The sequence below is a fragment of the Bison bison genome, unplaced genomic scaffold (genome assembly GCF_000754665.1).
Source record: "Bison bison bison isolate TAMUID 2011002044 unplaced genomic scaffold, Bison_UMD1.0 scf7180017864141, whole genome shotgun sequence".
NCBI classification, from domain to species: Eukaryota; Metazoa; Chordata; class Mammalia; order Artiodactyla; family Bovidae; genus Bison; species Bison bison.
The window spans coordinates 2,114,488-2,140,832 of record NW_011494713.1 but is presented as its reverse complement, the minus strand read 5'-3'; the positions used below and the strand labels follow the sequence as shown (position 1 = coordinate 2,140,832).

General features: G+C 43.3%; 1 protein-coding gene and 1 pseudogene across 3 annotated transcripts in view; both read right to left on the bottom strand.

The window, feature by feature from the left end:
* Positions 1–14,390, bottom strand: part of SLC28A3 (solute carrier family 28 (concentrative nucleoside transporter), member 3) — a 77,524-nt gene extending 63,134 nt beyond the window's left edge. The window contains exons 1-2 of one of the 3 annotated variants that reach the window (XM_010840051.1): positions 14,350–14,390; positions 10,876–11,005 (exon numbers count right to left, since the gene is read on the bottom strand). In XM_010840051.1, coding sequence (XP_010838353.1) covers positions 10,876–10,953 — 78 coding nt within the window. In that variant the 5' untranslated portion in view covers positions 10,954–11,005; positions 14,350–14,390. Of the gene's footprint in view, positions 1–10,875; positions 11,042–11,167; positions 11,241–14,349 lie in introns of those variants that run through there. The other 2 variants (XM_010840052.1, XM_010840049.1) reach the window with 2 other exon arrangements.
* Positions 14,391–19,088: 4,698 nt separating this feature from the next.
* Positions 19,089–26,345, bottom strand: part of LOC104988741 — a 10,803-nt pseudogene continuing 3,546 nt past the window's right edge.

Here is a 26,345-nt window from a genome sequence, read left to right as displayed (position 1 = left end):
GCTGAAACCTGGCTTGGAGAATTTTGAGCATTACTTTAGTAGCGTGTGAGATGAGTGCAATTGTGCAGTAGTTTGAGCATTCTTTGGCATTGCCTTTCTTTGGGATTGGAATGAAAACTGACCTTTTCCAGTCCTGTGGCCACTGCTGAGTTTTCCAAATTTGCTGGCATATTGAGTGCAGCACTTTCACAGCATCATCTTTCAGGATTTGGAATAGCTCAACTGGAATTCCATCACCTCCACTAGCTTTGTTCGTAGTGATGCTTTCTAAGGCCCACTTGACTTCACATTCCAGGATGTCTGGCTCTAGGTGAGTGATCACACCATCGTAATTATCTGGGTCATGAAGATCTTTTTTGTACAGTTCTTCTGTGTATACTTGCCACCTGTTCTTAATATCTTCCCCTTCTGTTAGGTCCATACCATTTCTGTCCTTTATTGAGCCCATCTTTGCATGAAATGTTCCCTTGGTATCTCTAATTTTCTGGAAGAGATCTCTAGATTTTGACTATAGTTCCCTATGCTATACAATAGGTCTTTGTTATGTATCTATTTTATATATAGTAGTGTGTATAGTGGGAGAAGGCAATGGCACCCCACTCCAGTACTCTTGCCTGGAAAATCCCATGGACGGAGGAACCTGGTGGGCTGCAGTCCATGGGTGTCGGGAGCCAACACGGGAGTCCCCACCCATGACAAAGGTCATGTGGGAGAGTTCTGGTGGGCAAGTCGAGCCAGAACTCGAGGGGTGCCCCTCTGGGCCTGCCTGAGCATTTACCCCAAAACCAAAATCTGTCTGTTTTACTATTTTACGACTTTCACCAACTCTTCTGACATTACCGGGATCTATCCCCGACCACCTTTCTCTGTAAGAAAATCAATTTAAAACTCTAAAATTGCTAAATAGAACTAGTAGAGGATTTCTTTGTTGAGCTAATGCTTGCTGCCAAGTTTCCATATCCCTTACCTACTGTGTCCCTGGGAGTGTATTGATTAATATAGCTGGTGTATAGACATGTAAGTAGTAGCTTTAATGTTTGTAACCTTGGACCCTTGAGTTAATTCTTTTCTTGTTATAGCCCACCACTTTTGCCCTACAGGTATGCAACTTTATCTAATGCTTTTGGAGGGTGACGCCTGACTTTAGAATTATCACCTTTGGAGAAAAATAAGTTTTCTGAGGAAAAGGGTCATAAAATGTTAACAGGCTTCCTGGCCAGAAGATGATGTAAATCACCTAAAACTTTTGCATATGGTAAGTTTGCAGGAAGAAAGCCTGGCTTCGATAAGGATCAAGGACTGCTGACCTTGCCTGACTCTATCCCTTCCCCCATTATCCTCTATGCACAACTTAAGGTATAAAAACTACTTTGGAAAATAAAGTGCGGGCCTTGCTCACCGAAGCTCGGTCTCCCCATGTCGTTCTTTCTCTTTCCTTTTCCTATTCAGGCTGATTCCATGGAGCGCAGGGGCTCTCTGCATTCACTTTCCTGCCTGGGCTTCTAAGACCCACTCGAGAAGGTGCCCAGGGTGGGGCACCTTCCGAGATCCGAGAGGGTGCCTGCGGCCTACGTGAACAGAGCAAGTCCTGTGCTGGGGCTTTATTAGCTTTCTGCATAAACCAAGGAATATTAGCCTCTTTTCTCTCCTCTATTTTCTTAACTGCAAAATTCTTTCCCTGTCTCTTTCTCCTTTTATCTATTATTTATCTTCTAATCGCCGACGCCGTCCTCCCGAGGGAATCCCTGGATCCTACCGGGGCTGGACCCTGGTGTATGGGGTCGCTAAGAGTCGGACACGACTGAGCGACTTCACTTTCACTTTTCACTTTCATGCATTGGAGAAGGAAATGGCAACCCACTCCAGGGTTCTTGCCTGGAGAATCCCAGGGACGTCAGAGCCTGGTGGGCTGCCGTCTATGGGGTCGCACGGGGTCGGACACGATTGAAACGACTTAGCAGCAGCAGCAGCAGCAGCAGTGTGTATAGTGAAAGTGAAAGTGAAAGTTGCTCAGTTGTGTCCAACTCTTTGCAACCCCATGGACTTAGTTCATGAAATTCTCCAGGCCAGAATACTGGAGTGGGTAGCCTTTTCCTTCTCCAGGGAATCTTCCCAACCCAGGGATTGAACCCAGGTCTCCCACACTGCAGGCTGATTCTTTACCAGCTGAGCCACCGGGGAAGCCCAGTAGTGTGTATATGTAATCCTAATTTATCCCTCCCTCTCAATAAGGAATTTTTTCCATGACTTTAGTTGCAACCCCTTATAATCTGGCTGGCTAACTTATTCTAGAATGTTCCTAAGTCCACAGAGTATAGAAATTCAGTTTTAAATGTAAACATATTGGTTTTAGATTCTTGGGACCAAGATTTTGAAATTAGCAAAGAGCCATGAGGTAAATAAAAAACTGTCCTCTATTCCTGTATGCCTCTTGTTACCACCCTCTCTGTATTCCTGTTCATGTCTCTCATAATCTTTTCATTCAGGGCCCTGACTTCTCCATATAATGTCATATGAAAAAAATAGTTCTTGACATGGTGGCCTGGGGAATTATACCCTTTGGGCCCTAATGAGCATTTTCCATCCACTCAGCTCAAAGGTCTGCGTAGTCAAAACTATGGTTTTTCCAGTAGTCATGTATGGATGTGAGTATTGGGCCATAGAGAAGGCTGAGCACCGAAGAATTGATGGCTTTTTAATTGTGGTGCTGGAGAAGATGTGTGAGAATCCCTTGGACTGCAGGGAAATCAAACCAGTCAATCCTAAAGGAAATCAACCCCAAATATTCACTGAAAGGACTGATGCTCAAGCTGAAGCTCCGTATACTTTGGCCTCTTGATGTGAAGAGCCAACTCATTGCAAAAGACCCCAATGCTGGGAAAGACTGAAGGCAGTAGCAGAAGGGGGCAACAGAAGATGAGTTGCTGGGATAGCATCATCGACTCAATGGACTCAGAGTCTGAGCAAACTCTGGGAGATAGTGAAGGACAGGGAAAAGGGTCGAACCCAACATAGCGACTGAACAACAACAGCAACAGCTCAGAGTAGGTGCTCAAAAGATATTTGTAGAATGAGTTAGTGAGGGAATGAAAGCCTGTAGATACGCATTTTGAACATTTAGGAAATTTTCTCCCACTCCCAGTCTAGGGGAGCTCACCTCCTTGCATCATGAATAGCACTCTTTGCAGACTATGTTGTGCTACTTTGCCACTGTTACCGAATTTAACCTAACAGAAGCTCCCTGTTTTCAGCTCCTAGTGTAATGTCTGGCATGAGGTCAGAACTCAATAAATTTTTGTTGAATCAATAAATGTTATGCTTTATGTTGAAAGAGTTTTGGCTCTTGGAAGGAATGAAACAAACAAAGGCTTGAATTTATAAAACCAGGAGATTGGAAGAACACCAAGGTATCTTCAGGTATATTTCCTGACAATCATTCCCAGTAATCATCTCCTTTGTTCCTGAAAACCCATGAGAGTTTTCTTAACCTTGTGACTCCCAGGATTTTCATAAGAAACTTCTATTTATTGTCAAAGGATATAAGACATTTTTACCTTCTCTTTCTTTCTGATTTTCAAAGGAAAAAGAAAGTATGACCAGGCATGCCAAGACTATAAATGGCTTCTGGGCCAAAGGTCTTAGCCCACGTGTGGAGTGAATTTAGAGGCCTCCAACTCCAGAGCCTGGCTTTAAGTGAAAATCATGCTGTTCTATGTCTGCCTAAATCTGCAATATGAAAACAAAATTCCAAATTTCTGTGGCATGATAGAGATTTCATGCTCCCAATAATTTGTTCTATATAAAATTTCAAATTCTCCCATCTTTGATATTTTTTGACAAATAACAGTTCAGTTAGCATCCGGGGGCTAGTTTGTCATCAACATCAACAGTGTCTAGATAAAATGGGTCTGCAAGCATCACTGTCTTCCTTTTAAATTAAGAGCTTATGGAGTGGAAGTTTTAAAATCAGTGGTAAAACAGAGAGAGAGAGAGAGAGAGAGGAAGCCTGGTAACCAGTCTTGGATCTGTCTTAACTGAGGTAAGAACATTTTCCTGAAAACCTTGGCAGCCCATCCTTTAGAGGTGTGGAGGTTGGGGCTGTGTTGGCAGCACACAATGCCCTGTGAGCCAGTTTCAATTGGTGTTCCCATGACTGATCAAGGGCTTTTAGTCATCACTGACATGACACCTGCATGACAATCAGGACCAGAGACAGATAACAAATCAGGTTTTACTCCATGCAACCAACATGTAAAACCTCAAAAGAAGCCTCTTAGAATCAGAAGGGATATTCATGGTAGGAAAATAAACCATTTAATCTCCCGCTTCTCCTTTCCTTTTCCTGTGACCATTAGATGCCTGAATTCTTCCCCATGGTAAAAGGCAGCCATGATGGCTATAAGCCTCAGAACCTTAGTCCTTGCTGTACTCATGACTGATCATCTGGTGCATTCCTCCCAAAGCTACTCACACTCTCCTGAAGCCTCAGATGTGGCTAGAACCATTCATCATTTAATCATACACATACTCCTTTATGACATGTCTAACTTTGCTATTTAAATCTCAGGTTATTGGGCTTCCCTGGTGGGTCAGTGGTAAAGAGTCTGCCTGCCAATACAGGAGACACTGGTTCAAGACCTGGGAAGATCCCTTACATCTTGGAGCAACTAGGACCATGTGCCTCAAATACTGAGCTTATACTCTAGAGTCAGGGAGCTGCAACTCGAGAGTAGTCCCTGCTTGCCACAACTGGAGAGAAGGCCCACGCAGAAAAGAAGACCCCCCCCACCCCAAATTAAAAAAAAAAAAATCCTAAGGTTATTGTACCATTGGCAGGAATGATGGAGTAAGAACATCTCAAATTCCTTACCTTCATAAAGGCAACAAGAACACTGGAAAAATTGTCAAAATCACTTTTTCGGAGCTCTGGAAATTAACCAAAGGCTTATGACAATCCAGAGAGTATTTTTTCCAAATAAAATGACTGAATCTCAGAACTGCAGGCTTTGTGGTGTCTGAACTCTCTAGTCCTATTCCACTCTCCCCAGAGTCATGATGACCTTGAAAAACAACTGAAATAGCAGTGAAAACTAAGCAGCCTAGCATCCTAAGGAAGAGGCAAAATGGGAATGTTACCCTCCCAAAGTCTAGTTTCAAGATCACAGCCCTTGTTTGACCTGTCCTGCAGTTTCTTGGCAATTCCCACTCACAAGGCTTGTCTTTATTTAATCTGAGTCTGCATTTGTGTAAGTGTATGCATGCAAAGTCACTTCAGTCGTGTCCAACTCTTTGTGACCCTATGGACTGTAGGCCACCAGGCTCCTCTGTCCATGGGATTCTCCAGGCAAGAAAACTGGAGTGGGTTGCCATGCACTCCTCCAGCAGTTCTTCCAACCCAGGGATCAAACCTGTCTCTCCTGAGTCATTGTTCACCCAATACTATTTCCCTGAGGGCCATGGTTTAACATGGGAGGCAGCTGCCTGAGATGGTGATGACAGTTGGAGAAAACAGCAAGATAAACAAAAATGTAAAGGAAAAGTTGGAGAATGAGATATCCATAAGGGAAACTAGAAGCCCAGGGACATGCCTGAGAAAGATCTGAGAAAAATTAAAGTTCCCATCTCTGGCTGATGTGGAAATTCAGCAGAAGCAGGGAGTCAAGTAAACACGGAATTGGAGCTGGCCTGCTGGAGGACTTCGGACAACCTCCCCAGCAGTCCCTTTCATGGACTGGGACATTGACTGGTTTCAGGCACTTGGGAATTTATGTCAGATCCATAACTAATTATTAAACTCACTGAAAAGAGCCTTTAGTGGCTGCTATTGCTGCTGCTACTAAGTCGCTTCAGTCGTGTCCGACTCTGTGCGACCCCATAGACGGCAGCCCACCAGGCTCCCCCGTCCCTAGAATTCTCCAGGCAAGAACACTGGAGTGGGTTGCCATTTCCTTCTCCAATGCATGAAAGTGAAAAGTGAAAGTGAAGTTGCTCAGTCGTGTCTGACTCTTAGCGACCCCATGACAATAAACGCAGACTCCATAGAATTAGTTCAGTTAATTCAATAAACAAACCAATAGGAACCATAATGGCAACAGCAACAACAACAAACCCCGGAAAGGGGGGAGGTACTTGTTTTTCAGAATTACCACATTATTTTATTTTCTTAAATTGAAGTATAGATGATTTATATAATGTTTTGGTGGTTTCAGGTGTACAGCAAAGTGATTCAGTTCTGTCTATATATTCTTTTCCAGATTATTTCATTGTAGGTTATTACCAGATATTGACTAGAGTTCCCTATTTTATTTTGCTATCCTGAGGGAGGGAGGCAGTTGAACAGAATGTGCAGGATGGGACTGTCCGAGCTGAGGGATGACAGTGTCCTGTTCCTTGACCTGTCTGGTATTTTTTAATACCTTGTCTATCTGGTTTTATGTGTTTTTCTGCATGTTACATTTTACAGTGATTGGAAAAACCCTGCCTACAACTCTGATCTTGCCTCTTCTGAGCCCACCTCTCTCCCCTCTGCCAGAGGAATGTCTTTTCTATCCTTATTTTCTCCAGGCTCTTAACACCTACTCACAACACAAACTGTCCCCAGCCCCCACCCTCCCCCCAGTGACCAGTGATATCCAAGTTAGCAAATCAAATGAACTTGTCTCCTCCATGGAGGAGTCTTTGCTTTTGACCTTGCAGTTCTTTTCCCCTCAGCTTCCCCAGACTGTTCCCCCTCACCTGGTTCTGTCCTCTCTTCCTGTGACTTTCCAGTTCCTGAAACACTGGTGCTCCCCAGGTTCCCTTCCCATGGTCTCATCCACGCCCTTGCCCACCTCTCTGCTAACAGCCCCCCCAAAGTATAGTGTCCCTTCCAGGCTCTGGTGCAGGTGTGCACGAAGCTTCCTGCTTCATCTCCATCTTTATCTGAATGTTTGGTGTCATCTGAATTTCAAACAGGCCTCAAAATGAAGTCATTCTCTTCCTTGCTCCAACCTGATTCCTAGATTTTCTATGTCTGTAAAGGGAATCACTTCCAAGTTGACATCTCAAGCTAGAAATGTGGATGTGTCATTCTTTTTAACCTGAGTACCAAGAGCTACTATTATTATGTTCATATTGTGCTAGGCACTTTCTACTTTATGCCTCGCCCTGCTTGCAGATTCCTATTTTGAAAATCTCATGCCCTGAGTGGTATGTTAGGAGATGGAAACTTTGGGACGTGATTAACTCAAGAATGGGATTAGTGTCTATAAAAAAAGACCTCAGAGAGCTCCCTGGTATTTTTGTCTTTGTGAGAATGGGGGCCTCACCAGATATTGAATCTGCTGATGTCTTTGTCTCGGACCTCTCAGCCTCCAGAACTGCAAGAAATACATTTCTGTTAATAAGCCACCCAGTTAGAGATATTGGGTTGGCCAAAAAGTTTGTTCGGGACTTTGTCAACAAAGGTCGGTATAGTCAAAGCTATGGTTTTTCTAGTAGTCATGAATGGATGTGAGAGTTTGACCATAAAGAAGGCTAAGCATCGATGCTTTTGAACTGTGGTGCTGGAGAAGCCTCTTGAGAGTCCTTTGGACTGTAAGGAAATCAAACCAGTCAATCCTAAAGGAAATCAACCCTGAATATTCATGGAAGGACTGAAGCTGAAGCTCTAATACTTTGGCCACATGATGCAAAGAGCTGACTCATTGGAAAAGATCTTGATGCTGGGAAGGATTGAAGGCAGGGGAAGAGGGCAACAGAGGATGAGTTGCTTGAAGAGCATCATCGACTCAATGGACATGAGTTTGAGCAAACTCCAGAAGATGGTGAAGGACAGGGAAGCCTGGCGTGCTGTAGTCCACAGGGTTGCAAAAAACCAAGACATGACTTAGCAGCTGAACAATAACAAGCCACCTAGTCTGAGATATTGGGTTGGCCAAAAAGTTTGTTTGAGTTTTCCTGTAAGATTTTATGGGAAAAGCCTGAATGAACTTTTTGGCCGACACAATATTTTGTTACAGCAGCCTGAGTGAATTAAGACCGTTTTTTAAGAAACATAGAGTACATACATCGTTTACATATATTACAGAGGAAGTTGTGGAAATGTTCACGGGCAGGGGAGCTCTTATTCCTCTCCCTGACGATCCCACTGCAGGGGGGCCTGTAATTAGTATTAATACTGTCACCCAGCATCAGTTTCCATTGCCTGTAACCTGGTTCTGACCATCAGACTAACCTAACTGGTGTCTCAACCACACACAAATCTCTTCCCATTTCTGTTCACCTTTAAGTAGTGCTGGAGTACTTTAATACTTTAATCATATAAATTTTGATCGTTTCTTTCTCAAACATCTGATGAGCACACATGGAGGCCACATGGTCTAACACCAGCCTCCCCCACTCCCTTCATCCCCCCAGCTCCACATCCTCTCTACCCAGAGCACACAGGCTCTTTCAGGTCCTGGGCCAGGGCACAGGCAATTCTCTTTGTTGGAGATGCTCTGTTCACAACCTTCCCTGTTTATCTGGGAAATCCCTGCCTATCCTTAAGCGACACCTGATGTTCTCTGAACATCTGTGACACAGAATAGCGTGTTATTCCCTCTTGAATTGGCTCCCTCCCTAGTGGTGGCCATATCTAGGGGGCAGTTAACAACCATGCTGAGTAAATAGGTGTCTCTGGAAATTCTTATTGAAGGTCTAGCACTGGACAGATGACCTGGTCAGTGCTTAAACAATCTGTATCACTGGAGGCAGAGGTGGTGAGGAGACATCTCACAGGTATCTTAATCTTATCTTCCAGTAGTTACCGCCACGTATTTCCTAGTCACTTCCCCACAGTTTATTGACCCTAAAAGCCCAATCCCTCTTTCTTTTGTCTATATACTTCTCCACAATTTATCATCCTTTTAAAAAACATATATAAGCCTCTGAGTCTTACTGCTTCATTGGGACTTTTACTTTCTTTCTGTGAAGTTTATGTGTACAGAAAATTAAAAATATTAATAAAATTTGTGTGCCTTTTCTCCTATTTAATCTCCCATTTGTCAGTTTAATTCATAGACCTCAGGGGCTGAATCTAAGGCAGTAGAGGGAAAGATTTTCTCTCCCCTACACTTATAACCTGTGAGATAAGCATGACTGTGATAAATACACAGATGAAACTGAGGCTCAGGGAGGCTACAGTAACTTGTGCAAGACTCAGGACAACTCAGGGTTGAGTCAAACCCTTTTACCTTCCTTGTTCCTTTCTTTGCTGTTGCTTAAACATTTGTTTTGCTTGTGTATCGAAGTTGAAGCCTAAGGGATTTCTGACATCTGTTCACATGGGCTTCCCAGGTTGGGTGTCAGCTTAGGAAAGGAAGCATACTTGGGAAGAGCCTTGAAAAATCCCTGTGCCAGACCCAATCAGAAAGCCTGGTATTTTCTGGAGACAGTCTCCTGTGACATATGGACCTGGGCCAAGCAGCATTACTCGCTCAGTGAGTTTTGGTTGATGACATAAGACAGTTTGCAAAACCCAGCTGTGTGGGGCAGGTACCCAGGCCTGATCTGACAGAGGATTTAATACCTGGTTTAAGAAAAAGGAACTCTGATCTGAATAGACATTTCTTCGAAAAGGACATACAGATGACCAACAGGCACACAAAAAAGATGTTCAACACCGCTAGTTATTAGAGAAATACAAATCAAAACTATGATGAAATATCACCTCACACAAGTCATAATGGCAATCAGCAAAAAATCCACAAACAGAAAATGCTGGAGGGGGTGTGGAGAGAAGGGAACCCTCCTACAGTGTTGGTAGAAATGTTAATTGGCACAGCCACTATGGAGAACAGTATGGAGGTTCCTTAAAAAACTAAAAATAGAGATACCATATGACCCTGCAATCTCACTCCTGGGCATATATTCATAAAAAAAACATGATCCAAAAGTATCCATGTTCATTGCAGCACTATTTACAATAGCCAAGAAATGGAAGCCACCTCAATGTCCATTGACAGAGGGATGGATAAAGAAGATGTGGTACATATACACAACGGATAATACTTAGCCATTAAAAAGAATGAAATAATGCCATTTGCAGCAACATGGATGAAACTAGAGAGTGCCATTCTGAGTGAAGTAAGTCAGGCAGAGAAGGAGAAATATTGTATGACATCCCTTATATGTGGAATCTAAAAAGAAATGATACAAATGAACTTAGTTACAAAACAAAGAGACTCATAGACTTAGAAAATGAGCTTATGGTTGCTGGGGGAAGGTATAGTTAGGGAGTTTGGGAAGGTCAAGTACACACTGCTATATTTAAAATGGATAACCCACAAGGACTGGAGCTCTGCTCAATGTTATATGCCAGCTTGGGTGGGAGAGGGGGTTGAAGGATATTTAAGGCTGAGTCCCTTTGCTCTTCACCTGAAACTACCACAACCTGGTTAATTTACTATATCCCAATACAAAATAAAAAGTTTGAAGTTTGGTGGGAAAAAAAGAATACACATGTATACTTAAAGAAAGAGAGAGAGGAAGGGACTCTGAGGTGCTGACTACGTTCAGGATCTGGATTCTTCCCCATTCTTCCCCACTCACCAGTTCTTTGGGAAACTGTCTGTAGGTAAATACTATATCCATGCCATATGAGCCCTAAACACAGGCAGAAGAGCACAGTGTTGTTTTCAAGTGACAGGGCAGGTCAGGGATCAAAACAAGTTGAGTTAAGAGACTTTTCAGGTTTGTCAACCCAAGAAGGAAAGAATAATAGGCTTAAAGAGAACCATTAAGAACCTTATTGCATTACAATAATCCCTCTGCTTTAGTGAAAAAACTTGCCAGAAAGGCCAGGAAAGGACATTAATTACTTGGTCTTAAACATAAAACCAAAGCTCTGCTCACCTGAAAGCCAGTGTTGCTGCAACCCTGGGCTGGGAGGGCCGCCACCCTCTGCAGCTCCACAGAGATTTTGCTGCTCATGGACTTGGGCTCCGGAGTCTTTTCAGATGTCTGGGCTGGAGATCCGCTGTACCTGTGAAATCAAACACAGCCTCTGCTGAAGTCAGAATGCCACCTGCTGTTATAGGCACCAGGCCATCGATTCAGTTTGGGAACTTTGATCTAAATCTCCTGGTTGGGGTGGGGCAGGAGTGGCGAGGGGCGGGGTGGACGCTTTCAGGTCAGGTCCACCTACCTTATTATTCCTTCTCATTATCCCCATTCCTGCCGGTCCATTTTTACTCAGGGAAGAAGAATCCTGTGGTGCTCAAAACAGAAAAGGACATTTTCTCTACAGTCTTGAGTGAAAGAATCTAATTCCTGTGCTAGTGTTGGACACTGGGAGTGGTGAGTGGCAGGAAACGTAAGCGCTGGCAATTACCAAGTGACCAGGATTCTGTGCTACAGAATACCTGTGAACACAGGTTCTAGACATTACATATGGTGGTCTTGATTTATCCTGAAACAAGGGAAAACTGAGGTGTCCATGAACATCACCTCAGTTAATCTCAGAGTAACAAAAGTTAATGGTTTGCTCAGGGCCACTTGGCTAATGAATGGACAGTGAAAAGTCAAATTCAGGTCTGGTGGATTGGGTTGCTTCAAAAATTCAACTCCTAGAGGCACTTCCCTGATGGTCTAGTGTTTAAGACTTCTAAGAGTTTAAAAATGGTCCAGATCAAAATATCTTAAAAATAAATGCAAAGATGTAGCAGTAAACGAAAAGTGACCAACTTCAAAGATTCTTTCCTCTATGAAATTTTTAGCTGTGGGACTTTTTTTTTCCAAAACAGCAATTTCCCCTAGTACATTTAAAATGAACTATCATACATCTATTCATTATTGTAATTGTGAGGCCTATGTGGAAATGTGAAAAATGTTTATGTCAAGTGAAAAACTAAAATGTATAAATTGAATGCTGTGTGCAGTAGACAAAGAATGGAAGAAGATATCAAATACTACTGGTGGTTATTTCTGGGTTGTGTTTTTTTTTAATCCTCTGCATGTTTTATTTTATTTATTTATAGGGATTGCACTGGGTCTACATTGCTGCTTTCAGATTTTCTCTAATTGTGGTGAATGGGGGCTACTCTTCCTTGTGGTGCCTGGGCTCCAGTAATCGAAGCACGTGGGCTCAGTAGTTGTGGCTCCCAGGCTCTAGAGTTCAGTCTCAGTAGTTACGGTGCATGGGCTTAGCTGTTCCATGGCACGTGCGATCTTCCTGGACCAGGGATTGAACATGTGACTCCTATATTGGCAGGCAGACTCTGAGCCACTGTACCACCACTACCAGGAAAGTCCTGGGTTGTGGTTTTATGGGTGGTTGCTATTTTCTCTTTCATCCTTTGCAAAATTTTCTATAAAGAGTGTGATTTACTATCATTATCATCATATTGAATATGTGTATACACATATGTGTATATATGAACACATATACATGTATATGTGTATACATATATACAATATGATGATATGAACATATACACATACATGTGTGTGTCTGTGTGTATGTTAAGAGCTCATTGGACCTATACTGCCTGGGTTCAAATCCTGGCTCTGCTGCTCACTACAACTCAGCTCAAGATCTAAACCCAGCCTTCTGCCTGTCCTTAGGCAGCCCAGGAGCGAAGAATGGTTTCTAGATCTTAACACAGTTGAAAAAATTGAAAGGATGAATATTTCATGACATACATAAACTATATGAAATTCAAATTTCAGTGTTCATAAATAAAATTTTGTTTGCACACAAACATGCCTGTTCATTTATGTGTTGTCTATGGCTGTTCAAGACTCAATCTAGTTTATAGTTGGAGAGGATCCTTATTCACCAAAGAAAAAGAAAAACCTTCATTCTTCTGTTTATGGTTGTAATTGCAGAAATGTGATTCAAATGTCTTGACATTCTTGCAGGCAACAACCCAGTATTTTCTCTACCCCTAGGCTGTAGACAGCATGTTTGAAAAGATACAAGCATATTTGAGAGCAGGTCACAGTACAAGCAAGATCACAGTACAGTGTTGATTGAAAGACACAGTGACCTGTTCATTTCATTCTGAGGCTGCTGCTGCTAAGTCACTTCAGTCGTGTCTGACTCTGTGGGACCCCATAGACGGTGGACCACTAGGCTCCCTCATGCCTTGGATTCTCCAGGCAAGAACACTGGAGTGGGTTGCCATTTCCTTCTCCAAAGCAGGAAAGTGAAAAGTAAAAGTGAAGTCGCTCAGTCGTGTCCAACTCTTTGAGACCCCATGGACTGCAGCCTACCAGGCTCCTCCATCCATGGGATTCTCCAGGCAAGAGTACTGGAGTGGGTTGCCATTGCCTTCTCGGTCATTCTAAGGCAATACCAGCCAAAAGGAAAACTTGAGAGCTACTTAGGGCAAATTGCATGTACAAGTAGGATGCTAAAATGCAAAAATAGATACTCATTTCCAGAGAAGTTTTAACTTAAAATGCTATATATCGGAAACTTTTGGTTAAGAGCTTTTAGAAGTAATGAAAATTCTGACTTTCTTGGCAGCACAAGAATTAACTTAGGACTATTCATGGGACTATCACTTGATGGTACCTTGGTAGAAGCTATGGCTCATTTTAAACAATTTGGAGATAGACATTGTGATCAGAAAATGAGGTGAAAGACCCTTGCAACTTTCCAAGACCGAATATTAAATCATTCCCCAGTTGCGCAGAATCATTATTTGTAAGGAATAATTTGTGCCAAGGCCTGGGAAACTGTCTCTTAACTGCATCAGCTATTTTCATTGCAGGGTTCCTCAAACTCAGTTTTAAACTTTGAAATCACTGCATAGCAATCAAATCACTAGACTTTTTAATCAAGGGATCTATGTTCTATTCCATTCCATAAAAGTTGGTCTTTAGACCCAAAACCATGGACTGTATATCGAATATTAAAGAAAAATGAAACACTTCCCCACCCCCTTCAAATTTATCAAAAATATGCAAGTAAAAAATTCTAAACACATGTCAGTAGATCTTGCTTCATGTATGTAGTTCTATAGTAAGGTCATTCTTTTCCTTTTGGTGACATATTTCCAAAAAGAGTAAAATGAATTTAAAAAAATTGTCCACAACATTTCTCCCATGTTGAGAACAATGTATTACATGTTTCAGCATGATTTTTATCTGCTCCTGCTGTCATCCCTGGAAGGACATTTCACGTACTACAGACTAACATTTTTTTTTTTTTTTTTTGCTACATCTTGAAGTAGTTTAGTAAACTAAAAATGTAATCCTGTGATGGGTACAAACCCTAATCTAACCAACTTGAATTTTTGAGTTGGTTAGTTAGATTAAGAGAGAATCCAAGAGTGAGAAAAAGAAAAGCAATAATGTGTCTTTTACTTGGGTTTCTCTTACCTTGGACGTGGGGTATCTCTTCACAGCTGTTCCAGCAAAGCGCAGCCGCTGCTCCTTACCTTGGACGAAGGGTATCTCCTCACCGCCGCCCCTCCTGACCTTGAACGTGGAGTAGCTCTTCTGGGCCCTCCAACGCCCGCCCGCGCAGCCCCCGGCTCCTTGGACGTGGGGTAGCACCTCCCGGCCGCCGCCCCTGACCTCGGGCGGGGCCGCCGCCCCTGGCCTCCGGCGGCGGGTAGCTCCTCTCAGCCGCTCCTGCGCCTTCGCAGATATGCAGATTACACCATCCTTATAGCAGAAAGAGAAGAGGAACTAAAAAGCCCCTTGATGAAAGTGAAAGAGGAGAGTGAAAAAGTTGGCTTAAAGCTCAACATTCAGAAAACGAAGATCATGGCATCTGGTCCCATCACTTCATGGGAAATAGATGGGGAAACAGTGGGAACAGTGTCAGACTTTATTTTTGGGGCTCCAAAATCACTGCAGATGGTGATTGCAGCCATGAAATTAAAAGATGCTTACTCCTTGGAAGAAAAGTTATGACTAACCTAGACAGCATATTAAAAAGCAGAGACATTACTTTGCCAACAAAGGTCCGTCTAGTCAAGGCTATGGTTTTTCCTGTGGTCATGTATGGATATGAGAGTTGGACTGTGAATAAAGCTGAGCGCCGAAGAATTGATGCTTTTGAACTGTGGTGTTGGAGAAGACTCTTGAGAGTCCCTTGGACTGCAAGGAGATCCAACCAGTCCATTCTAAAGGAGATCAGTCCTGGGTGTTTTTTGGAAGGAATGATGCTAAAGCTGAAACTCCAGTACTTTGGGCACCTCACGCGAAGAGTTGACTCACTGGAAAAGACTGATGCTGGGAGGGATTGGGGGCAGGAGGAGAAGGGGATGACAGAGGATGAGATGGCTGGATGGCATCACCGACTTGATGGACATGAGTTTGAGTGAACTCTAGGAGTTGGTGATGGACAGGGAGGCCTGGTGTGCTGCGATTCATGGGGTCGCAAAGAGTTGGACATGACTGAGTGACTGAACTGAACTGAATGTGTGTTTGAAATAGAAAATACTTTGAGATGCTTCTCCACCAAAATCACCTTTGAAGTTAGATTTTGCTTTTCAACACCCCTGCTATAGAGCTGGTACTAGGAAAGGCCAGGTGTAGAATCTGCTGCCTGGATAATGCCCACCCATGATTTATGATTACTTGGCCTTCTGGATCACTTTAGTTATAATCCTTAGCCAGACGATCTTGGTACAAGGGTGGGCCAGTAAAGCAAAAGGGAAGAGAATTAGCATCTGTTGATCATTGCCATGCACCTTTTAGGTACTTATAGTGCTTCCATTTCATCTTTGCAACAGCCCTACAAATGAGGTGTTTATAGCCCCATTTCACAGATGAAACACTTGAGGCTCAGGGGACGAAGTGACTTTTCCAAGAACATAACTAGTAAGTGGCAGCATCATGATTTGAGCCCAAGTGTCTGAAACCTAGACCTGTCAAGAGCTAAGTTCTGGAAGGAAATAAAGCCAAGAGAAGCACAACTGAGTTAATACCCAAAAGTGTTCAGTCTATTAGTGGGAAAAGCAAACTACAACCAAGATGAATGGAAAAACTTAATAAAATGGAAAGAAGCAGAGTTTAATCCATCTGCATACTTCGAAATCCCCAAAAGATGTGCCAGTGCTTCACTGAGGTAATTCCTAAGAAGCCCCAAGAGTTGACCTGTCATATATGATTCCACTGGAAGTGAATGCTTGGATCTGCAAATGACAGGAGGACAAGGATGGTACCCACTTAATCTCTGTATTTAGCATCACTTAGAGCAGAGCAGGCTCAAGGCTGAATAGCTTGTCTATTGACCAAAGGAGGATCCTGCATTCCCATTGTCCCAGGAATCTGTGTGAACTGTATAATGAACTATAAAGGAGGTTAGCGCCCATGGCTGGCCCTGCCCAAGAACCAGCGCTGGGAGGAGGGTGAAGTAAGCAGAATCTAGGGTGCACGTTTTAAGGGGCCATTTACTCTCAGTGAGTACAGGGTCAGGACCTGAGAGTGAGAGCTTTCTTAAATTTTGTACCCCAGACCCCTCGCCCAGCTCACCCTACTCCTGGTCCTGCCATGAACAAGCCCTGAGTCTGTTTTGGATCAGTGTAAGGTAGCAGTTAAGCATGTAGGCTCTGGGCTCAGTCTAGCTGCCAACCCAGGCTCTGCCTCTTACTAACGCTAACTAGCTGGAACCTCAGGCAAGTTACTCACCAGAAACCTCTCTAAATATCTGTTGTTACCTGCAAAATGAGGTTCGGAGTTTTGCCTACCTTCTAACAGGCCTACTGGGAAAGTTTGATGGGGTACCACATGGAAAGTATCTGGTGCATTGTAGGAAGAAGGCACACACTCTAGATTCCAGGGCAAATCTGCCAGCAGCTGCCCCAAAAGGCAACCCAGGGGAAATATTCTTTGTTCCTTTTCAATGCATGAGAAAACAAGACACAGTTTGCAAGGTCATGGTAGGTGGTTTTGGATGGTCAGCTAAATAAGGCTGCTACTAGGAAAAAATATTGCAATCTGTGGAGAAGAGACCATTCAAATGTGTTTTCTTCACCATTTTGCAACTGTGATGGCAAGAATTATGAATGGATGCTAAAGTTAGTGGCTGGCAGAATTTGGTAAGAAGGACATTTATGTGCTTCTTAGTGTCTCCCCACAAAGTACGTATTAATCAAAGAAAAAGTAAGAGAAACTTTACAATGGGGAAACCTGGAGGACACCACCTTACCAAATAGTCACCAGAAATGGGGGAAAGTGACATTCTGTGCCTCCTGATATGAGCACTGAGCAGGACACTGCATCACTTTTGTGGAATTATTGCCCCAAATGTATAACCTGAGTCTAATTGGGGCCAATTGGGGGATGTTTTACAAAATAACTGGACTATATTTCTCAAAATTGTTATGTTTGTAGAAGACAAAGAAGACAGAGAGTCCATCCCATATTACAGAATACCAAAGATATTTGACAGATAAATGCAGTACATCATCCTGGAGTGAGTCCTGTACCAAGGGGAAGGTTTGTTATAAAGACCAACATAGGAACAATTGAGCACATTTGAATTTTGGTCATAGTAAGGTATAATCTTAAATTTCTTCATATTGATAATGATACTATGGTTATGTTAGAGAATGACCTCAGGAAATAGACTTTGGAATATGGAGGAATAAAGGGGTATGATGTCTATAATTTATTCCTAAGTGGTTCAGAGCAAAACAACACGCAAATGTATATAAGAACTATTGAGGTGTTATATAAAGCTAATGAGGTGTTACAAAATAAAAAGATACAAAAAGATGTTTTGTGAATTATTCATATATGCTAATTATAAATTTAACCTCTATGTCATGTATGTGGACAGGGAAATTAATTTGTATATACATGTTTCCCTTTTACTTTTTTATTTTGCACCATAAAAACAACAACAATCAGTAACATACTGCTTTTCTTCACATCTGTATGATTTTAAGACATTGCTTAAAAATAAAAAAAAGACATTGCTTTTTCTCCTGGAGAAATAGCTTATAGATGAAACAAATAGTATCAAATTGTGAAATCTGCAAACCTCAGAAGTCAATAGCGTGAAACCTAATCCCAGGGCAGGGAAGAAAACAAGAGTCATGAGAGAAGAGGCAGGCATGCATAAGGTCGGCAAGCTGGGGAAATGAACGTTTCCAATGCCACTGACCCAGAACACACAGGAGTTACACTTTTCCTCCTTCACTTTAAAGGGTGATTTGGGGTCTGTAGCCTGAAGAATGACTTCAAATGACACAGGAGTTGCTTTGAGGAGACATACAGCAAGAAAGTTTCAAGAACAAAAGAATCACTCTACAGGTCTAGGTCCCAGAAAGAACCCACAGTGAAAAGCAAAGTCAGAGAGCTGATGTCTTGCTGCTTCAGCCAACCACCTCCACTGGACCCATGAAGGAGTCTCAACAGCATTTGAGGGAGAGTTCAAATCAACATATATATGGTGTCCTTACAAACCCTGTAAGGTTACTTTCCTGACCAGATGGTGACAGCTTATGCCCTGAAGAAGCACAGACAGAGATTTTCAAAGTTAAATAAGGTGGAAAATGAATTGGCTTCATAGCTTCCTTTTCTTCTAGTCTAACAACAGCTTTCCCCTCCTGGCTCCCCACCCTCTGTTCCTGCAGGTACTTATTGCCTTATGCTTAAGACAATGACGAGGTGAACTTTGAAGTTCAAGGACCGAGCAGTCCTGAGGACAGGACGTCTGGAGGCCCAGGAGCCACATACACTGTGTTCTCATAACGGCTGGGCCTGCCTTCATTCCTGAGAACCTATCCCTGAGGTCAGTAAAGCTCATTTGCAAGCCTGGTGACTACTCGCTGTTCCACGGGGATAGCACGACATGAAAACCTGAGGTTTTCAGTGTTGCAATGGTCTGAAATATCCGTGAGTTTAGAAAACAAAACCACAGTTGTTCCTGGCTGGGCTGGTGCCCCAACCCAGTCCTAGCAGGACAATGCTGTGGCTGTGGGCTCCCACTGAGCTCTGAGACGCTGAAGAGGGTCAGCACTGGTACCAGCATGGAGCTAGGGCACATGCAGTGGGAGCCCTGCACGACAGGGCTCAGTGATGGTGAGACGGTCATGAACAAAGAACTGACTGCCTCCCCTCCACAGGAGGGGACTGGGGGGTGGCTCGGAAGGCAGGATCTAATGCAGGAGCTGGCCTGAGAGACCAAAGAGGAGGAGGTTCTTGATGGGACTGAAGGCCTCTTTCAGGCAGAACTGCTTGGTCTTTGTGAGGTTAACCTTGCAGATGGTGGGTGAATGGAGGAGCCCAGTTTCACGGTGAACCAGGGCCTTTCCTTCCTTTCCCTGACATTCTGTGAAGCCTTTGGCTTCTTGAAAGTGGGAGCTAATGTCAGACTTGGGACTGTCTTCTGCAGGGACCCCTTTGTAGTGTAGATGCGCTGGGCAGCACTTGGAGATCTGTAGGAGACATTCAGTGGGGCTGTGAAATGCAGATTGGTGAGGATCACACACTTGGATGCATGGTAGGCGTTTCCAAGGTTGAGGAACAGAAGAACTGTAACAGGGCTGCCTTGTTCAACAGCTGGCCGATAGCTGATGTGAGCACTGGTTCCCACTCTTGTCTATTGAGGGCTCTCTTAGCTTCAACCTTGCCTTGTGAAATAATTATTATGTCCATGAAATGCTCAGGATATTCCAATTAAAAGGTCTCATATCCCCCTTTGAGGAAGTAGACCTGTGGGGCTGGAGCCAGCAGACAGCCAGGTGTCACCAGAACATACAATGCAATCCCCTCCCCACAAACCCCCACCCTGGCCTGGCTGCTCCCTGCCCCAGAAACTCATATTTATTTGGCTGTGCCACACAGCTTTGCAGGATCTTACTTAGTTCCTTGATCAGGGACTGAACCTGCATCCTCAGCAGTGAAAGCATGGAGTCCTAACAACTGGACATCCAGAGAACTCAGAAACCCTAATTTGTATTTTTTTACATCTCTGAAACGATGTTACTCCATGTATTTCCCCCCATGTGGTTAAATACAGATTCCACACATATTTTACTATTTATGTTCAGAGTTGGGATAGACTTATTAAAAACAGCAAGGATTCTGCTACTTAAAAAGATTAAGGTTTTTAAAATAGGGGTTTTCTCTTACATGCTGCTGCTAAGTCACTTCAGTCGTGTCTGATTCTGTGTGACCCCATAGACGGCAGCCCACCAGGCTCCCCCGTCCCTGGGATTCTCTAGGCAAGAACACTGGAGTGGGTTGCCATTTCCTTCTCCAATGCATGGAAGTGAAAAGTGAAGGTGAAGTCACTGAGTCGGGTCCGATTCTTCACGACCCCATGAACTGCAGCCTACCAGGCTCCTCCATCCATGGGATTTTCCAGGCAAGAGTACTGGAGTGGGGTGTCATTGCCTTCTCCTTCTCTTACATAATATATCTTTAAACCAGTAAAACTTGTCATTTCTAGGTCAAGTTATGTGACTTAGAATAATAGAGATGCCCCAAGTAATTGTCAGTGATATTGAATTTTTAAAATATAAGGATGTACCCCAAAGTTATAAGTGGCCCTTAAAAGTTGCTCTAATTCTAAAAGTAAATGTTTTAAACACATCTTGAGCTCATATTTTCAGCCTCATCCATCATTACCCAGTTATTTCACATTTTGGCAGAAGACTGAGATAGTGTCAGGGCTCTTAGAGCAGTTGGTAGAACATCTGGAAGTTGCAGCATTATTTGGGAACCCAGGGAAACATTGGTATTTAAGTCTGTTCAATCTACTATGCAGGAAAGGACAATGTCCTACATATGTAGTGTAACCATCATAAACACAGAAAACTATGTAAAAGTAAGCAAGAAAACCTCTGTTTCTGAGTTTTTCTGTTAACTTTAGTTTCTTACTTACCAATTGCTTTACTAGCATTCATTAGCCTGATTTAAGGAGAAGGCAATGGCACCCCACTCTAGTACTCTTGCCTAGAAAATCCCATGGATGGAGGAGCCTGGTAGGCTGCAGTCCATGGGGTCACTATCAGTTGGACATGACTGAGAGACTTCACTTTCACTTTTCACTTTCACTCATTGGAGAAGGCAATGGCAACCCACTCCAGTGCTCTTGCCTGGAGAATCCCAGGGACGGGGGAGCCTGGTGGGCTGCCATCTCTGGGGTTGCACAGAGTTGGACATGACTGAAGTGACTTAGCAGAAGCAGCAGCTGCAGCAGCAGCAGCAGCAGCAGCAGCCTCATTTAATGGAGAAGGCAATGGTACCCCACTGCAGTACTCTTGCCTGGAAAATCCCATGGACGGAGGAGCCTGGTGGGCTGCAGTCCATTGGGTCACTAAGAGTCGGACAAGACTGAGCGACTTCACTTTCATTTTTCACTTTCATGCATTGGAGAAGGAAATGGCAACCCACTCCAATGTTCTTGCCTGAAGAATCCCAGGGGTGGGGGAGCCTGATGGGCTGCCATCTATGGGGTCACACAGAGTTGGACATGACTGAAGTGATTTAGCAGCAGCAGCAGCAGCCTGATTTAACAGTCATCAAAACCAGTCTTTCTGGGTAGCTTTCACTCATTCACTCAAAACAAATTTTAGTTATGAAAAGGAAAAAAAAAAAGAAATCCTATTCCCAGTGTCTCTAGTGAGAATTGCAGGTACTGAGATACTGTTCATTACTGTTCTGCCAGTGGAGGAACCCGGGAGAATGCCTGGCCTTCGTCCGCCTCATTTTGTTCTACTCTCTTCCTTGCTCACAAATCTTCCAGGGCCTTGCAGCTCTGTTCTGGCTTTGGAGCATTTTGCACTTGAATTTGGAGCAGTCGCTGGACTGCTTCATTCTCACAGTTCGACTTTCAGCTCCTCAGGTGAGCTGCCTGGGACCATCCAATCTTCTTGAAGGTGCTGACTGGCTTGGGTATCACCGGGCACAGGGCCTGGTCTGGAGGGAGTGCAGAGGCAGCACAGCTATACAGGGGCTCAGAAGGCTTCTAAATAGCATCCTCCTGAAAAGAACCAGACAGGTGCGCCTATGACTTCTGGAAACAAGGACGTTTTTAAACCTGAGGTTGCATCTAAATGTGATCTGAAAAGGGCTTCAAAAGTAATCAAAGTTAAGATGATTTTAACATCCAAAAGGACAATGGAACCATATCAAGTCTACAGTGGAACCATATCAAGTCTACAAAAGTTCATGAGTCCGTAATATTCTTAAAAAGAAAACTCTAGAAAAATCCCCTCATGCTTGTCACCACCTAAGCAAATTTAATTCCTTACTGTGAAAGTTATGGAGAAAAGGAAGCATTTACATCATCCAATAGGAACAGCATTTCAAGGTAACAAAATAGCCCCAGTTGATGAGAAGCTACATTTTATACAATGCAAGTATAAAAGGAATGACAGGATTTGAAAAGCCTTATTAGGAGACTTCTTGAGCAAAGATGGTCAGTTGGTCTTAAATAAGTGAGTGGACAGTAGGTGGGATGCTAGATACTCTGTGGGGCTAAGTTCGTGGGACACAGGTGACACACTGGCCTGGGGCACAGAGAGATAGCAGAATAAAGAGATCGGGCCACAAAGAACTAAACAGACATCTCTCCAAAGAAGACATGCAGATGGCTAACAAACACATGAAAAGATGCTCAACATCACTCATTATCAGAGAAATGCAAATCAAAACCACAATGAGGTACCATTTCACCCCAGTCAGAATGGCTGCGATCCAAAACTCTACAAGCAATAAATGCTGGAGAGGGTGTGGAGAAAAGGGAACCCTCTTACACTGTTGGTGGGAATGCAAACTAGTACAGCCACTATGGATAACAGTGTGGAGATTCCTTGAAAAACTGGAAATAGAACTGCCATATGACCCAGCAATCCCACTGCTGGGCATACACACCGAGGAAACCAGAATTGAAAGAGACACATGTACCCCAATGTTCATCACAGCACTGTTTATAATCGCCAGGACATGCAAGCAACCTAGATGTCCATCGATAGACAAATGGATAAGAAAGCTGTGGTACATATACACAATGGAATATTACTCAGCCATTAAAAAGAATACATTTGAATCTGTTCTAATGAGGTTGATGAAACTGGAACCTATTATACAGAGTGAAGTAAGCCAGAAAGAAAAACACCAATACAGTATAATAACACATATATATGGAATTTAGAAAGATGGTAACAATAACCCTATATGCGAGACAGAAAAAGAGACACAGATGTATAGAGCAGTCTTTTGGACTCTATGGGAGAAGGCAAGGGTGGGATGATCTGAGAGAATAGCACTGAAACATGTGTATTATCATATGTGAAACAGATCGCCAGTCCAGGTTCAACGCATGAGACAGGATGCTCAGGGCTGGTGCACTGGGATGACCCAGAGGGATGGGATGGGGAGGGAGGTGGGAGGGGGTTTCAGGATGAGGAACACATGTAAACCCATGGCTGATTCATATCAATGTATGGCAAAAACCACTACAATATTGTAAAGTGATTAGCCTCCAACTAAAATAAATAAATTAAAAAAATTAAAAAAAAAAAAAGAGATCAGGCCAATCTCAGTCCAAATGGACAATTTGTTTTGAGTGGGTCCACCGATATTATGAGCTTCTGAAGTGGGACAATGTGAAGTACACAACATTTCTGTTTTTGCATATGGATGTCTTGGTGTCTTTTTTCTTTAAAGTTCTAAAGTTAGATTGTTGTTTAGTTGCTAAAACAGAAGCTGCCTCTTTTGCCACCCCCATGGACTGTAGCCTGACAGACTCCTCTGCCCATGGGATTTCCCAGGCAGAATACTCCAGTGGGTAGCCATTCCCTACTCCAGAGAATCTTCCCGACCCAGGCATCGAACTTGAGTCTCCTGCATTGGGAGTCAGATTCTTTACCATTGAGCCACCCAGGAAGCCCTGAAGTTAGATTACCTGGTTCTAACCCAAATTTCCCTCTTCAAGGCTGAGTTCTTGAGCAGGGTAGGCTATCTCTTAGAGACTCAGTTTCTTAGACCTCTTAGGGTTTTTTGAGGACCTAATAATAATATTTGTGAAATTGCTGGACCAGAGCCTGACACTTTCAAGACTCAATAAATTAGCTATTATCGTTGTATTTTGTGTATATGTCTGTGTATAATCTCCCCTCTCCTGCCCTCATCCCAGTCCAGCGCATGAGATTCTAGACTTCCAGTTGAGTAAGTTTAGAACCCATTAAAGTGTCAGGGCCCAAGTTCCGGACTCTTCCATTACTAATCTACTTGTAGAACCTGGGTGAGTCAGTTGCTTAGAGACTTTGGCCCTCAATTTCCTCACCATGAGCCTGGGAAGAGAGGTGGGCAGGGTGAAGGGGACCTTAAATGTGTGCCATGTGGGGAAGAAAGATGACACAAAACAGGATATTAAGATGTCGTTCAGCATGATTGTGTTTTAAAACCTGGGACACATGCATGTAAGAGAGAAGTGATGTTTCCTGTTCAGTGGGCAGGACACTGGTCTTATTTTTCTTAACATCTTCTAAAATAAAACTGAGGGCTGCCCTGATTCTACTCTTTTCAGGATTTAGCAAACAAATATTTGTTTACTAAATCTTTTAAATCTGTTATGATCATAATTCTTGTTCCAGAATAAAAATTCCATGACACTGTCACTTAACAAAACAGTAAAATGTACTTACTGACCACACCAATCACCCACTTGCCTGATAGACCATAAGCTCTGTTACGGCAGAGAGCTTTGTTTTTGTTCATTGATGCAACTCCAGGACCTACAACAGTGCCTCAGATATAGTAAATATTTGATAAATATTAGTTTAATTGTTCAAAAATCCTTACAAAGTTATCAGCTTGGATATTGAGTGTTTCTGTAAAACATGGGGCTCAGGTCCTGTGAAAAGGCTACATTTACTTGTCTCCATTCAAGGTTGATTTGAGTCAGGGAACCATCAAAGTTGAGTAAGGACTTTGTAAATATGTGCAGTGCGTGTCACTAGCCATAGCAGACTGGGTTTTCCCCAGGACTCTCCCTGTGCAGTTTAGTCACAGAAAGTAAATAGGAATTCAGATTCCAATCCCTGCTTCTCTTTGTTCCTCCTAAATGAGGGTGGCTGATTACAAAGGAGCCTGTCAGTGCTGAGGTCTCCGCGTTCCAGAGTTGGGTGAGGAGGTGATCAGGGAGTGGAAACTGAGTACAGCCTTAGCAGACAGCAGAGACAGGGCAATGGGTGCCCCAGGCAGAATTGGTTTGTCCCCCCAATGGACCATGGTGGAACACCTTCCCTGTTCAGGCCTATAGAATCACAAGGACCTCAGAAGTTAAACACCATGCCCCAGGTCACAGAGCTAGAACCTCCTGGAGCCAGACAACCCAATCTATGCTGTCTGCCTTGAAGACTTGAGTTTTCCCCACTGTTCCTCTTCTGCTTTTGGCATCTCCAGTTCCTAAACATTTATTGAGAGCCTGTCATGAATGAGATACTATTCTAGACACTTAGGTGTTATCAGTGAACAAAACAAAGATCCATGTCTTAATCTGTGGGGTCTGAAACCAAGAGAAGGACCCAGAGACCAAGCCAAGAATTTTGCCTTGAGCTCCCCCTGCCTTAGGGGCAGATACAGAAGCCAACCTCTGTAAAGGCGTTCTTTGCTTCTCCCCTGTCCAATCTGAATATTCTGCACATAATCTGGATGTGAAAGTTGGACTGGAAAGAAGACTGAGCACCTAAGAATTGATACTTTTGAACTGTTCAAAAATTGGAGAAGACTCTTGAGAGTCCCTTGGACTGCAAGGAGATCAAACCAGTCAATCCTAAAGGAAATCAGTCCTGAATATTCATTGGGATGACTGTTGCTGAAGCTGAAGCTCCAATACTTTGGCCACCTGAAGTGAAGAGCCGACTCACTGGAAAAGAGGGCAAGAGGAGTAGCGGGCAACAGAGGATGAAATGGTTAGATGGCATCATCGACCCAATGGACATGAGTTTGAGCAAACTCTGGGAGATAGTGTAGGACACAGATGCCTGGCATGCTGCAGCTCACAGGATTGAAAAGAGTCAGACACGACTTAGGCACTAAACAACAATAACCATCTGGCTTCAGCATTAAAACTTCTCCAGATGGAGCCTCATTAGTTCCTGTAGCTCCGTGTAGGCTTTATTTCAGTCCCTGGTTCAAAAATGGTAGTCTAAGCAAAAGTAAGCAAGTGTACCGACAAGGGAGCTGACTGTGGATCAGATCATGAGCTCCTTATTGCCAAATTCAGACTTAAATTGAAGAAAGTAGGGAAAACCACTAGACCATTCAGGTATGACCTAAATCAAATCCCTTATGATTATACAGTGGAAGTGAGAAATAGATTTAAGGGCCTAGATCTGATAGATAGAGTGCCTGATGAACTATGGAATGAGGTTTGTGACATTGTACAGGAGACAGGGATC